General features: G+C 41.8%; 1 protein-coding gene across 7 annotated transcripts in view; it reads right to left on the reverse strand.

The window, feature by feature from the left end:
- LOC142256662 (epsin-1-like) overlaps positions 1–16,239 on the reverse strand; it is a 139,437-nt gene that overhangs the window by 29,587 nt on the left and 93,611 nt on the right. For 2 of the 7 annotated variants that reach the window (XM_075328471.1, XM_075328475.1), the window contains exons 5-8: positions 15,929–16,065; positions 11,719–11,790; positions 5,722–5,808; positions 1,919–2,216 (exon numbers count right to left, since the gene is read on the reverse strand). In XM_075328471.1, coding sequence (XP_075184586.1) covers positions 1,919–2,216; positions 5,722–5,808; positions 11,719–11,790; positions 15,929–16,065 — 594 coding nt within the window. The remainder of the gene's footprint in view (positions 1–1,918; positions 2,217–5,721; positions 5,809–11,718; positions 11,791–15,928; positions 16,066–16,239) is intronic. The other 5 variants (XM_075328474.1, XM_075328477.1, XM_075328476.1 and 2 more) reach the window with 3 other exon arrangements.

Here is a 16,239-nt window from a genome sequence, read left to right on the forward strand (position 1 = left end):
GATGTGGAGCTATGCGTGGATGTCAGCCTCCTTCGCACAAAGCATAAAAACTGAGGAGCCCGTGATGCACGGGAGGGTGTATAGCAGAGGGGAGGGGTTTACACTTTTAAGTGTAATACTTTGTGTGGCCTCCGGAGGCAGAAGCTATACACCCAATTGTCTGGGTCTCCCAATGGAGCGACAAAGAAAGGTTATATTGACAGAATGAGTTAATGCAGCAAGTCAATATTTGCAGTGTTGACCCTTCTTCAGGACCTCTGCAATTCTCCCTGGCATGCTCTCAATCAACTTCTGGATCAAATCCTGACTGATAGCTGTCCATTCTTGCATAAGCAATGCTTGCATTTTGCCAGAATTTGTTGGTTTTTGTTTGTCCACCCGTCTCTTGATGATTGCCCACAAGTTCTCAATGGGATTAAGATCTGAGGAGTTTCCAGGTCATGGACCCAAAATCTCTGTGTTGTTCCATGAGCCATTTAGTGATCACCTTTGCTTTATGGCAAGGTGCTCCATCATGCTGGAAAAGGCATTGTTGGGCGCCAAACTGCTCTTGGACAGTTGGGAGAAGTTGCTCTTGGAGGACATTCTGGTACCATTCTTTATTCATGGCTGTGTTTTTAGGCAAGACTGTGAGCGAGCCGATTCCCCACACATAAATCGTTACAGGATGCTTAACAGTTGGCATGAGACAAGACTGGTGGTAGCGCTCACCTCTTCTTCTCCTAATAAGCTGTTTTCCAGATGTCCCAAACAATCGAAAAGGGGATTCATCTGAGAAAATGACTTTACCCCAGTCCTCAGCAGTCAACTCCCTGTACCTTTTGCAGAATATCAGTCGTTCCCTGATGTTTTTTCTGTAGAGAAGTGGCTTCTTTGCTGCCCTCCTTGAAACCAGGCCTTGCTCAAAGAGTCTCCGCCTCACAGTGCGTGCAGAAGCACTCACAACAGCCTGCTGGCATTGCTAAGCTAGCTCGGCACTGCTGGTAGTCCGATCCAGCAGCTGAAACAGTTTTAAGATACGGTCCTGGCATTTGCTGGTCCTTCTTGGGCGCCCTGGAGCCTTTTTGGCAACAATGGAAGCTCTCTCCTTTAAGTTCTTGATGATGCGATAGATTGTTGACTGAGGCAATCTTTGTAGCTGCGATACTCTTCCCTGTTAGGCCATTTTTGTGCAGAGCAATGATGGCTGCATGTGTTTCTTTAGAGATAACCATGGTTAACTGAAGAGAAACAATGATACCAAGCACCAGCCTCCTTTTAAAGTGTCCAGTGGTGTCATTCTTAATCATGACTGATCGCCAGCCCTGTCCTCATCAACACCCACACCTGTGTTAATGGAACAATCACTAAAACAATGTTAGCTGCTCCTTTTAAGGCAGGAATGCAATGATGTTGAAATGTGTTTTGGGGGTTAAAGTTCATTTTCTTAGCCAATATTGAGTTTGCAAGTAATTGCTGTTAAGCTGATCACTCTTTATGACATTCTGGAGTATATGCAAATTGCCATTAGAAAAACTTAAGCAGTAGACTTTGTAAAAATTAAAATTTGTAGCATTCGCAAAACTTTTGGCCATGACTGTAGGTTCCCGCCAAGTCAAACTATTTTGCTGCTACTAGCACGTGCACTTTATACCCACCCTATTTATGTAGTCTAATCCTGCAATGTTGTATCCCTTCTTACTTGGATTCCTTGCTGAGCACCCTTTGTGTTGTTTTGTACAGTACTTAGTTTATTGAACACTTATTATAAATGAAGTCTTTTTGCATTTAAGTCTTTGGTGGATTTTTGACTCACATTCTTATATAGGTTTACAAAAGAAACAATGAAGCAGCTTTTCCAATATCTGAACAATGACAATGTTTCTCAGTCATTCAATATATCTTAAATAGGTGGTTTGTAAACTAATGTACAACTTACCTCCAGGATTCCACGGGTCAGACACAGACTTGGCATCTATTGAAGAAACAGCTGGAGTCCCCGCCCAGGGGTCACCGGGAGCACTGTTTGTCTGCACCCCAGCACCCCATGGGTCTGTACTTGCTCCTGTTGCCACTGGAGGTCCTCCCCAGGGATCAGATACGGCTGGCACTGTTGAAGAGTTTACTCCACCAGACCAAGGATCAGCAGTAGGTGCAGCTGTGGACCCCCATGGATCTGACGAAGGTGCAGCAGGAGCAGGAGAACTAAACACATCTGCCAAGTCCATCAGGGAAGACTAATGGAAAATTAATTGATAATGCACATGAGTAATAAACAGAAAACAAAAATAGTGCTCAGTATAATTATACTGCAAGTTACACATACAACACTAATGAAAAAAGCAATTATTGTCAATAAGAAATTAAAAAAAAACAAACATCCATAATGAAAATATTCTTCACAGACCAAATTGGTCAAACACATTGATTTGCCATAAATGTCTAAAAGGAGGAAATCGGTTTAAAAAGCTTGTCCAGCTTTGGAGACATTTTTTTTATTTTTGTTTAGATCTTTTCCCCCATTTTCCAGTACATAAAATGAATTTATGTTATACCAATGAAAAAAAATAAATAAATAAAAAATAAAAGAATATATGGCTTTTAGAAAAATTGGAGGGGAAAAAAAAAGGACCGCTGTCCGGATAACACGTGGAAACACATCTATATATATTTTTCTTTTTTTGTTTGTTTGTTTACTTTGTTATATTTGTAGCATCCCTGAGGGGCTCTCTCTTGTGTGGCGAAGCCTACGCCTTATATCCTGATAGCAGTCGGGGATGCTTATGGTTACATTGGCCTAAGTATTAGGTCTTTTACATACTTTTATTAAAAGTTATGTTTTAGCCTCTTATTGGCTTTTCGATATTTATATCATAAGTTGCATTTAACACATTTGCTGTATTCCTTCAACAACATAAACAATAAAAAATAAAACTGAAAAATAATATGTGCTGGCCACCTCAAAAATAGCATGGGTGAAATGGTGGAAGAGGATAAGGGAAAGGCCAATCTACTAAACCTTTTTCTCTACAGTATTTATATAAGAAAATCCCATCAAAGGTGACAATTAGGTACCGTATTTTTCGCTTTATAAGATGCACCTGATTATAAGACGCACCTCCAAATTTGGTGAAGGAAAAGAGATTTTTTTTTTTTTTAATGTTAAATGGGGTCCATCTTATAATGCCAGTGTCCGTCTAACAAATCATATAGGGTATATGTCCCTCATGGCCCCCATCATAAAATTAGCCCCCCTTAATCTGGATATGGCCCCCTTATATTGAATATAGCCCCCTTGTGCTGGGACACGTCCCCCTGTGCTGCCCATGGCCCCTATAGATGGCACACCTCCCCTGTGTTTGATATGGCCCCCATACTGCTGCCCATGGCCACTATAGATGGCACATCTCCCCTGTGTTTGATATGGCCCCCATACTGCTGCCCATGGCCCCTATAGATGGCACATCTCCCTTGTGTTTGATATGCCCATACTGCTGCCCATAATAAAATAAAACACTCTTTCCTTACCTTCTCAGCGCTGTAATCCCGGTGTCTCCCTCCGTGGGGTTGAGCTCCGGCCTCCTCCACTTCCTGGTCCTTCCTGCCGGTCATGTGATCGGCACGGCAGAGTGATATCATCTCTGCGTGCCTTATCAGAGACAGCAGCAGCAGGAGACCGGGAGATCAGCGCTGGAGGTAAGTAAAGCTTTTTTTATTTTACTATGGGCAGCAGTATGGGGGCCATATCTAACACAGGGGGGGGGGGATCATGTGCGATCAAAGGGAGCACAGGCACATATAATATGCCCCACTGCCCCTGCCCATCAGCGCGATGCGGTTTCAGCACCACGCTGATGGACAGCGGCTGTGCATATTATATGAGCGGGAGAGCAAAGGCTGCCTCCTGCAGCTTCACCAGCTCCCAGCACCGCTCCAGAGCGGACCCTGCTGTATGTATGTGTATATATATATATATATATATATATATATATATATAGATATATATGTGTGTGTGTGTGTGTGTGTGTGTGTGTGTGTGTGTGTGTGTGTGTGTGTGTGTGTGTGTGTGTGTGTGTGTGTGTGTGTGTGTGTGTGTGTGTGTGTGTGTGTGTGTGTGTGTGTGTGTATATATATATATATATATATATATATATATATATATATATATATATATATATATATATATATATATATATATATGTACACACACACACACACACACACATACATATATACACACACACATACATACATACAGCAGGGTCCGCTATATGTATATACATATATATGTATATACATACACACACACACACACATACATGTACATACACATACATACACACATTTACACCCCCCCCCCCGTATATTCGGTTTATAAGACGCACTCCCTACTTTCCCCCAAAATTTGGGGGAACAAAAGTGTGTCTTATAAAGCGAAAAATACGGTATATTAAAAATTTTGCCTTAAATGTCACTTGCTTAACCCAGCAGTAAACACAGATCATGTCAAAATCTAAAGTAGACAAATCCATATGTCTGGATGGCATACACCCCCGAGTAAAGTGATAGATTTTTAGAATTCACAGATTCCATATTAACTAGGTCTGTACCACAGGACTGGCACATAGCAATGTGGTGCCAATATTCAAAAAGGGGACAAAATCTGAAGCTTGGAAATTATAGGCCAGTGAGTTTAATATTTACTGTGGATAAAATCCCTGAGGGTTTCCTAAGAGATGCTATCTTGAGTATCTCAAGAAATATAACCTCATGACCCAGTATCAACATAGCTTTATGAGGCATTGTTCCTGTCAAACTAATCTGATCAGCTTCTATGAAGAGGTAAGTTCCAGACCGGACCAGGGAAATGCAGTGGATGTTGTGTATATTGACTTTTCAAACACATTTGATACAGTGCCACACAAAAGGTTGATACATAAAATGAGAGCAATGGGACTAATGGAAATTATTTGTAATCACTGCCTCAACAATAGGAAGCAAAAATTAAGTCACAGTTAACAATGGGTTACCACATGGATCAGAACTGGGCCATCTTTATTTTCATATATTTATGAATGACCATAAAGAGGGCATTCAAAAAAGACTTAATATTTGAAGATCAAAATAAAAACACTGCAAGGTAATCAACACAGGGAATGACATTTAATATGACAGAGGGCTTTATATAAACTGGAGGTTTGGGTTGAGAAATTGCAATTGAAGTTTAATATTAATACATGTAAGGTCATGGACTTTGCCCAACAAAACACGATGTACAATTAAGTACCAAATGGTGTATTAATGGGAAAAAACTGCTACCGAAAAAGACTTGGGTGTATGGCAAAGTGACGACCATTGCCATGCAGCTGCTGCAAGTCAAAATAAATCATAGGATAAATTAGGAGACATAGATGCTCATGACTGGCACATAGTTTTGCCTCTATACAATCACTAGTGTGCCCACTCTTAGAATACAGTGTACACTTTTGGGCTACACATTATAATGAGGACACAGCTGAACTAGGGTTCTCTGATCCAGGGAGCTTGTCTGATTGCCGCATGTGGAGTCATAAAAGGAGTTTACCCCTAATATGGGGTAAATAGCATCTGCCTCATGGGGTTTTTCCTCTTCCTGTGAATCAACATTCTATTTGTTGAGCTCTATGGAATTTTGTCTTCTCTCAGACTAAATCTATGAAAGAAAAACTATGGTGCCGCCAGAAGAGAAGAGAGATACTTTACCTCTTCCTGTTTTGATGGCGCTTCCTTCTTGCTCTCCTCAATGGCCATTTGAAGTCTCAGGTCATCCCCTCTCCTGATACGCTCCTCCTAATCAGAAAATGGAATTGTCAATATCGGAAAATCATTTATAATCTAAATTACAAGAAGGATAATACAGAAAATCAAAAAACGACAAAGGCATTATCAGTTGTCAATGACAATATGAAGATATAATTAACTCATGATGTTTGGGTGAGAGACTATGCAGCAATCCTACTTAGATGACCAAATGTCTGGGTTATTACAACTTCTGACACAGAACCATGTTTAAAAAAAATAAATAAATATTTGTGATGTGTGAACAAAACCTACATAACCACCTGTGTGTACATGGGTTCAAGGTCACTATAACAGCAGCTTTCAATAATTGGGACTGATTTGCTGTTAAAAAGCATGTGCATCAACTAATATTTCACATGGGGTAATGGAAAAATACCTACCATAAATTTGTGACATACAGAACCCCCATCAACCTCCATCAGAAATGGTGCAGAATGGTGGATTGCTCCATTGGCTATAATGGAGCAGGGCCGATGCAACTCTTTCTGTAACTCTCATCATGTGCAGGAACTGTTCCCTTCCTTTTAATATAATGATTGGCTTAGCGCCAGCTAATAAAGGTGTATGCCCCCATTTCCTCTATGGGCATGGCTTCCAGGAAGACCGTGTGGATATGCCATGCATGTCTAAAGTGGGAATACCACATTAAGCCCCCTTCATGAAGGGGTTATTAATGCTCAAAGTCAGATATGTGCTCTTTTCTAGCAGATGAAATGTAAGTTTTCTTTTTAATATTACTTAAAGAAGAGTAAAAAAGTGGCACTCACCACTGACATTTCTGACGGTGTGTCTCTGTAAAACTAGGTTCACATTTCCATTGTTTTGCATCAGTCACATGCGTTGCTTGACGCATGTGACTGATGCGTTGTACAACGGATGACAAAGAACAGAAATCATTGTCGGACTCCGTTGTGTGCGGGGGGTGGAGTGCGAGGGGGCGGAGCCAAGCGGGGTCGTGGCGCTGAGGACGTCAGTGCCGCGGGGACTGCAGGGCTGGGGACAAGTGAGTGAGTGTGTACGAGTGTGTACACATTACGGAGTGCGGGAGGGGGCGGAGCCGAGCGGGGAAGTGTCGGCCTCCTTGCACACGTATCCAGGGTAAATATCGGGTAACTAAAAGCAAAGCACTTTTTGCTTGGTTACCCGATATTTATCTTGGATACCAGCGTACACCGCTTAGCGCTGGCTCCCTGCACACATAACCAGTGTAAATATCGGGTAACTAACCAAAGCGCATTGCTTGGTTACCCGATGTGTATCCTGGTTACGGGTGCAGGGAGCCAGAGAGCATGCGCAGCAAAAATCCTACGGATTGCGCTGCTCAAAAAACGTTACAGGCTGCGTTGCTCTCGCCTGGTGGTCAGTTAATAAACGACTGACCACGACGCAGCGGATGCAACGCAGCATCATCAGTCGCAATCCGTCACTAATAGAAGTCTATGGGGAAAAACTGGATTCCTGCAAAATATTTTGCAGGATACCGTAATTCCTCAAGGCGACGGATTGTGACTGATGCAAAACAATGGAAGTGTGAACCTAGCCTAATACATCCGTTGTCCAAATAACCTGCCTTATGGAAATGCCAGTGATAGGTGCCCATTTCTAATCTCAACTGCACAAGTTACAAGTACATAAGCTCAGGATCCCAGTATCGGACTGTGGACTCTGGACACATTGAGTCACTGGGAGACACCCTTGGGCAAGTCATTGTGTGCTACGCAGTGTCGGTGCTTGTCTTGTTGCTAGTTTATATGACAGTTTTCATTTTGAGACTCGACACCTATGAAAATTACAGGCCCACTAGTAACTATACGCACCTACATTCTGTACCTAGATATGTAAATAAAATCCATACTGCTAGAATCAATGAAACATCGCATTTCAGAGAAGAAACACTCAACTCAGCAGAAACTGGAAATTCAAGAGATTCAAGAGGGTAAAAGTGCAGAAAATGGTTCAGTGTCAGAATTTGTATATTCATTGTGTAGTTAGAGATACACTTGTGGCTAAACTGCTAATGTAACTTTGGGCTCAGTGTAGACGGTTTTGGAGATCTGACGGAGTATCCTGCCCATACCAGGCAGCCCGGGAACCTGTATAGTACATACTCTGTTCTCCCGGACAGCACATATTGGGGCCTTAACACAGGAATATACAGAAAGTGATGAAGGCAGATTTCAAAAATGGTCATCTCATGGGTTAAGATCAGACAGCTAAATTAGATTATCCCAGAGTGTCAAAAAAAAAGGTGACGAGGCTCAATTACATCTAGTAAGATTGCTGCGTTTACAGGTACAATGAGTAGAAATGATTTGTCACAAACTCAATGACCCAACTGAAATCTCTGGAAGAACAGATCCCTTAATAGCGCAGGGCTCACATTACTATGTTGTTGATCTCATTTTTAAACAGGTGAAACATATTTAACAGGTTTCATCTGTAAAAACAACATTGCAAGATAGTAAAATGCAGCCCGGCACAACACTAAGCTGTGAATGTGGTCTAAATGTTTTCACTGGAGAAAATCTTAAGAAATGGTGTCTAATGACAGGTGAAGAAACTTAAATTGTATCTTACCTGAACACAAAGCAATGTGCAATCATTTATTTTTTCCGAGATATTGGAAGATTGCTTCTTTGCTTTGAACACTGAAGGCTTTTTAGTGTAAGAGCACATAGTAATTGCATAAAATATACTAAATACGCATTGCTTTGTGCCAGGAAAGACAGACAATGATGGGAACAATCAACAGTAATGCATGCCATACAACTGGGGGGATGGCCGGTACCATCTGCTTGTTGGCCAAGCAAAAAAAAATACATCCTTACAGTGTTCTTCAAGAGTCATGTTCAGCGGACTGAGGGAGTCACGAGCATGCACATCATTTCCCACAAAAACACCAAGACTGCCTATAAGAAGGGAGCACTTCAAGAACCTGAGCAGGAAACTTGCTTAAAATTAGATATTTAAATGGCTGGATCTATTCCTAAGTAGGGATAAACGAGCACTCATGATGGAAGCCGCCCTTTAACGCGCCATAAAGGCTTCTTACCTGCTGACCATTGTGCACTGGGGTAGAATATACACTCACATACTTACAGTTCAATACCAATTCTTCCAGAATTAAGAAACCAAAATTTAAAAGCACAATTTCAAGATTACTTCAGGAAATCAGTTTTTTTGAAGATTTGAAGTCAAAGTTACATAGAGAAGCATGAGCGCAAAGAAAATGATCACAGTTACCTACTGGAAATTTGGCATGCACTTGTGTTAGTTTTGTGAAGAGACTAGTATGAAAGAACCTTACAGTGAACGGCAAAATCAGGACCGCACTATCATTGGCCAGCTAGAAAAAATATCTTTGGATTTATTGAAAATAGAAATATATAGAAATAAAATGCTTAGAGATGGAAATTCAAGCCAGCCCCCCACCCCATCATAGACAATACACAGCCATGCAGCATTAATTCTCATGTTGAGCCCAAGCTGAATATGGAGCTACAGGTGGCCTTATCAGGAGAGGATGGCCGCTTCCTACAGCTGGCCAAACACACAGGACAGCTTCCGGCCAAATGACAGTTCAGAAGACCGTTCTCTCTGCCAACTTCGATGTACACAGGAACGCTTGGCTGTTACAAAAAGATTGGGTAATGGAAAAGCCTGATCCATATACAGTGTATATTACAAAAGTGAATACACCCCTCACATTTTCGTAAATATTTTATTACATCTTTTCATGGGACAACAATGAGGATCTGACACTTTGAAGCAATGTAAAGTAGTCAGTGTAAATTTGGTGTGCCCTTTAAATAACTCAAAACACAGCCATAAATGTTTAAAACGCTGGCAACAAAAGTAAGTACACCCATAAGAAAAACTGTCACAATTGTGCCCAATTAGCCACTCAGTGTTACAAGGTCTCAGTTGTGAATGGGGAGCAGGTGTGTTAAATTTGATGTCATCACTCACACACTCCCTCATACAGGGCACTGGAAGATCAACATAGGTCCTCATGGCAAAGAATTCTCAGAGGATTTAAAAAAAAAAAAAAAATATATATATATATTTTTGCTTTACAAAAGGATGGCCCAGGCTATAAGATTGCCAACATTTTGAAACTGAGCTGCAGCGCGGTGGCCAAGACCATACAGCGGTTTACCAAGACAGGTTCGACTCAGAAAAGACCTCGCCATGGTAGATCAAATAAGTTGAGTGCAAGAGCTTAGCATCATATCCAGAGGTTGTCTTTTCAAAATAAATGCATGAGTGCTACTAGCATTGCTGCAGAGGTTATAGGGGCGGGGGGTCCGCCTGTCAGTGCTCAGACCATATGCCACATTCTGGATGAAATTGGTCTGCATGTCTGTCATCCCAGAAGGAAGCCTCTTCTAAAGCTGATGCACAAGAAAACCCACAGTCTGCTTATCTTCAGCAAACTAAGGACATGGATTACTGGAACCATGTCCTGTAGTCTGAAGAAACCAATATAAAACTTATTTGGGCCAGATCGTGTCAAGCAAGTGTAGCGTCAACCAGCTGAGGAGGACAAAGACAAGTGTGTCTTGCCTACAGTCAAGCATGCTGGAGGGAGAGTCATAGTTTGGTGCTACATGAGTGCTGCTGGCTGTGAGGATCTACAGTTCATTGAGAGAACCATGAATACCAACATGTACTGTGACATACTAAAGCGCAGCATGATCTCCTACCTTCCAAATCCCGCAGGATAATGACACCTAACACTTCTAAGGTGACCACTGCCTTTTTACTGATACTCCGATGGAGGAGCGCAAGGCCTCCAACATTCACTGGCTTCATGGTGTCGACATGGAGGATGGAAAAGGACTCCCATGGCTCATGTGAAATTCTAGAGCACTCCATGCCCAAGAGAATTAAGTCAAAGCTTGAAAATAACGGTGGCCACACAAAATATTGACACTTCGGCTATTTTGCATCGGGGTGTACACTGGTTGCTAGCGGTTCAGACATTAATGTGTCGAGTTATTTAGAAGAAACACAAAATTTACACTGTTATACAAGCTGTACACAGACTACTGTACATTGTATCAAAGTGTCATATCTTTAGTATTGTCCCATGAAAAGATAATAAAATAATAAAATGTGAGGGGTGTACTCACTTTTGTGACATACTGTATTTCAAACATTATCAGCTGCCCAAAAAAAATGGTTGCCTGGCCTCGCAGACAGAGTATTCGGCTAGCTTATCTCTTGTCATCTCATGGGGCTTTCCTTTGAAGCATATTAGTTAATTATATACATTTCTATTGTAAACCCATCTAAAGATATTCTATTCCAGCTGGGAAATCCCTTGAATACACAAACGTCTGAGCCGTGTGCCCCAGTGCGTGAGCTTGTATTACAGTGTAGGAGTGATTTGGATCGCCAGCCCTCCTGTCTGATGCCGGGAGAGGCGGCAGCTGAGGAGGCAGAGTTAAAACACAAGCCACATGTTTGCGAGTGTTTATTAAGCTGAGACCTGCTGGTTCAATGGACTGAGGCGAGTGATTACATGCATGGAATAAAAACACCTGATCCGGTTATAGAAAAATCAAAATAAGCATTAAATGCTTTAGGATTTGCAATTTGACACCCAGTGAGGAAGACGGCATGGAAGGTCACAAGTGGGGGCTCACGCTAATCAGTAGATGATGACGAGAGCGAACAGTGTGAGGTCACCATAAACCAGTGATGATACTGATCTCTTCTCCAGCTCTCAATCCACGAGATAAGCAGAAAGAAGCAGAATGTTAGTGGTCATTAGTTGCACTGCGCCTTCATCCACTATTTCAGAAACTGCAGCAGACGTTTTTGGAGGGACTGATTAATTGTGAAAATGGCTACTATAATTTGGGATTTGGTAGAAAAAGTGTTGAGCTCTACCTTGTCATGTTCCTCTTTGCTCAAGCTAAGTGCAAGCTGAAGCTGCAATTCCTCTTCGGACACAGGAGGGGGCTGGGAAAGAAAAACAAAATAAAAGCACACGACACCAGCAAGGTGGGGAAAAGGGTAAAAAAAACACAATGGAATGAAAGCAGATGAAGACAGGTGAGATAAAAGACCATGTACTGACATATATACCACAGCTTCAGGTCTGCAAGTAGCAGCTCGTAACGCAGGACTCGTGGAACAAGGGCACACATTTCATTTGCCTAAAAATGTGTACAATCCAGAACAAACTGACTGAAGCGGAGTATATTGTGGCACAAAACTAAAACTAAGAAACCAAATGAAAGAATGTACAGATGTATAAATATAACAGAACCATAAAACAAATCAGCAAAAAATAGGCACATGCTGGTAATGGTAGATAAGAAGAAAAAGGAAAGTTATAATGAAACCGGGGAGGGACAGCGCTATCTTCTCTAAGGTCCATAACAGGAATTGTAAAGGAGCTCCTTTCCTTCGGGCAGAACCACTACAGATACTGTCAGCTGTACAGGAGCTGCAATCATAATGGGGCAAAATATAAAATCAAAACTGCTTTTATATATGGACAACTTCTGAGATTCTGACCTTCAACTGGAACTACTGTTTGGTAATCATCTGTAGAAAACCTTCACACAGAAGAAATATAGATTTAATTAAAATATTGCTTTCAGCTCTGGAGTACTCAATGATATTAATGAAGCATGACAAGAACAAAGTTCTGATAGAACCGGAGTGCCTAAATGTACTTGATGTCTGGAGACCTGGTGTAGATGCACTTGGCTGACCAAGACAGAACACGTACACACATCTAATTTTTGGATTTGTTTCATCACCCTGGTCCAATATATTTCCAGAAAAAACTGCAGAAGTGAATGAAAAACTTCACACACTGCAATATACATTTGTGAGCTTTATTACAGCAGTATAAATGTAGACGGCTTTGTCCCCTTTCCATGAAGTTACGTTTGGATATGTTGGTAATAGGATTATACAGACACTTGCTTCTATATTAAGATGATATAGGAATACCTCAAGGTTCAGCTATCAGCCAGAACAGAGTGAGATGAGGGCTGAATAATTTAGTAAGCAAGCCAGGCCGCTTCTGTCATGGTTGTATGGAGCAGCAAAGCTTCTAACCTGAGCAGCCAGCCCCCTTCACACATAGGTCTGACGCCACAAACACACTCCTGTTAGGAACAGGCCGAAAGTGACACCCGGGCCTGAGGTTGGAAGCAGCTTTTGAAAATAAAAAAAATATAGCAAGTTCTTTCAAAACATATCAAAATATCTAACAAAAATTGGGGGGAGTGTGCTAACCCCCTTGAAAAGTAAATGAGGACAGGCAGAAGAAGCGTCAAACTTTTCCATACACCACCTCATAGTGGCTTACTATAGGTCAATCATTTCAGCCATAATGTTTCTGTAATTTGGAGTATTTTAAGACTCTTCTATGCCATCACCTCCTTTCTAGTCACTTTTCTGCCCTATCTGGTGGAATGTAATAAGTGTCGGAAATATATAAATCCCTTCTGGGCATGCCTGGCACCAGGACTTATTGGCACAAACCTTGGCAGAATTCTGGTGACTCTAGCTTAGTAAATCTTCCGTTGTGTTATAATTCTGCCTCCGCAGAGAAGGTGCTCAGAGCCTCTGCAGGCCTATCCCAAAGAGCTGCCGCACGGAGGGTGGCCTTCAATAAATCCCAAAGAAAAGGTGCAGCTCACGAGGACGGACAGCTCTGAGGGTGGGAAGTATAAAGTGTGTAGACGCTTATACATTAGCACACAAGCTTTATTGTGCTATATGTTGACATCTGTACACAACTAGCAGGGAGGATGGCACAGTACCTGCATACATCCGGTAACACTGCTTTTATTAGTTTTATATGTTTCACTGGATGTATTCTACTCTGCTTCAGATTTCTCTAATCTAAGAAATCCACAGCCCATGAGCTCATGCTCCCTATACACATGTATTATAGCTTCTTTACGGGCACCATTTACATATCTATTATCTGAACAAGCTTTAAGTAAAGCTTCATTATTAGGCTAATTTATGTATGAGGAATAATTAACAGATTTTTAAAAAGGTAATGATATAATTGGATTGAATCTCACCAAATAAGAGCTGCACCACAGCGATTATCCATTCAATGATACAGGCGGTCCATTTAAAGGAGTTTCCTAGGCCCGAATAATTAATGGTGTATTTCCAATGAGTGTCCCATCTCCTTGTATGACTGACCAGCCACGGCTCCACCGTTCCTATAGCGGCTGTGTCTGGTACTACCACTTTCTGTATAAATTAATTGCGTATTTCCAGTGAGTGGCCCATCTCCTTTATGGCTGATCTGCCACGGCTCCACCGATTTTGTAGCAGTTGTGTCTGTTACTACAGCTCTCTGTATAATTAATGGTGTACTTCCAGTGAGTGGCCCATCTCCTTTCTGACTGACCAGCCACGGCTCCACCGATTCTGTAGCAGCTGTGTCTTGTACTAAAGCGCTCAGTGGTGCAGTCCCACTGAAGTGAATTGTACAGACACGAAACATCAGACACAGCTGCTACAAAAGGTACTGAGCGGAGGCTGGTAAATAAATGAGAGGGCAGCTGGCCTAGTGTGTGCTGGGGGTCACACTCACACATCTGAAAAAGGATGTCAATTCTAAAGAGATCAAGGTCTTTGAAAACACCTTTAAAGAGAATGACAAGTTTTCAATATCTAATCCAAGACCAGCATAACGTAGGGGAAGAGGCCCTGATTCAAGTCATGTGTCACTTATGGATCTGCTCAATGTAGGTTTTTAAATAATTCTCTTGCTGGTAAAAGTGATCACTAGAGGACTACTAGGCCTGCTACACTCGCGTGACGCAGTGGGGGCGGAGAAGCTGGAGCGACCGAGCACCATATTTAAATGCATATGGCTGCTGGATGCTGTTCCATTCCTTTTCTCTCCCCCCTGATGAAATGATCTTACCTGCTGGATCGTGAAACGCTGCGTCGGGGCTCTTTTCCCAGGGGGTCCTCTCTACTGCTTCCCAAGCCCGTTTTGTAACCCTCATGGGTATGTGATTTATCTAAGTGGGTCTGTCTTTACTGGTGTTCCTAACAACCATGGTCTTGCATTAGCATTTGTTAGCACCACCTTGTGGTCAATCCCTGCATCTAATACTGATTTGGCTTTGCATTTATAATGGTATTCTGTCATCTCAGAGTCCTTACAATTTGATACCAGCATCTCTGTTAAATGTACAACTTTGATATTTTCTGTTTTTTCAGAGTGTATAATTTTATCACTTCAATTCATTTGTGCTGGTCTAGATGACTCTTTGTGTGTATCCATATATGTGTAAACCCCTGGATTCATGATCTTTGCATTTGGGGTGCTTCTGTGCATTTATACATTATGATACATTTTAGGACCCAGTTTTTCAGATTCTTTTGTATATCAATCTGAATTGTATTTTACAAACTCTACTTCACATTGCTGGCTTGGGATTGCTGCCAATTTTAAAACCATGCCAGTTGTTATTCAATAAATTATGCATTTGCACTTTACTCTTTCGTTCTTTTTTTGTAGGCCTGCTACAATGTAGTCCAACCCCCCACCTCGGATTGGCAGCTTTTCACAGTATACACAGAAAGCCGCCAATCAGTGGTGTGGGTGGGGTCATACAAAGCGCAGTATTCATAAAACTACTAGATCAGCAGCAGAGATTACAGAGATTTTATCAAAACTACAGGAAGTAGCCCAGTAAGTGACACATCGCTGGAATCAGGGTCTCTGCCGCTATAACATACTGCTCTCAGACGGGATAACAACAACCTAACAGATTCCCTTTTGATACATTCATTTAATTTTGCCAAGTTTGTGAATCTTCAAAGACTTTCTCCTCCAACCTAATAAATAAATCAATCATGCAAAACTTGCAACACTGTTCCAGGTTACAACCCCTCTCCAGAGAACAGCAACACAAAACACCAGTGATAGAGGATAAAGTGGTCTCCAAGGCATTTGTACTGCAGGTATTTTCCCACTCGTGCCTTGGAAAATGTGTGGCAACCGGATACAGAAGATCTTGGTTCTTTGCTGGAAGTATATAGTAAAATGTAAAGGTTTACTACAGTAATATTACCCCAAGAGCCCCCCGTCTGGATTTACCTTTGCTCTTACCTGCTCCGCTTCTTCTTTGCTCATGGCCAGAGCGAGCTGGAGCTGCAGCTCTTCCTCCCCACTGCTCTGAGGCCAGGCCTGCTCGGCTTCTGTTGCTGGGTTCAGAGTTGATGAAGCAGAGGACGCTGTAAGGATATATTAAAGAGATTTCCGAATCAGTCTATGTATACAAGTGTCCTTATAGTGAAGTTGTTAAACGTTTAGCAGCAATTTTTCAATGGCCTGTACATGAGATTTCTGAAGAGTATGTGTTTGGGCACAGTGCAAAGCTTGAAAAAGAAGGAGCACTTGTCACAATG

This window comes from Anomaloglossus baeobatrachus, chromosome 11 (genome assembly GCF_048569485.1).
Source record: "Anomaloglossus baeobatrachus isolate aAnoBae1 chromosome 11, aAnoBae1.hap1, whole genome shotgun sequence".
NCBI classification, from domain to species: domain Eukaryota; kingdom Metazoa; phylum Chordata; class Amphibia; order Anura; family Aromobatidae; genus Anomaloglossus; species Anomaloglossus baeobatrachus.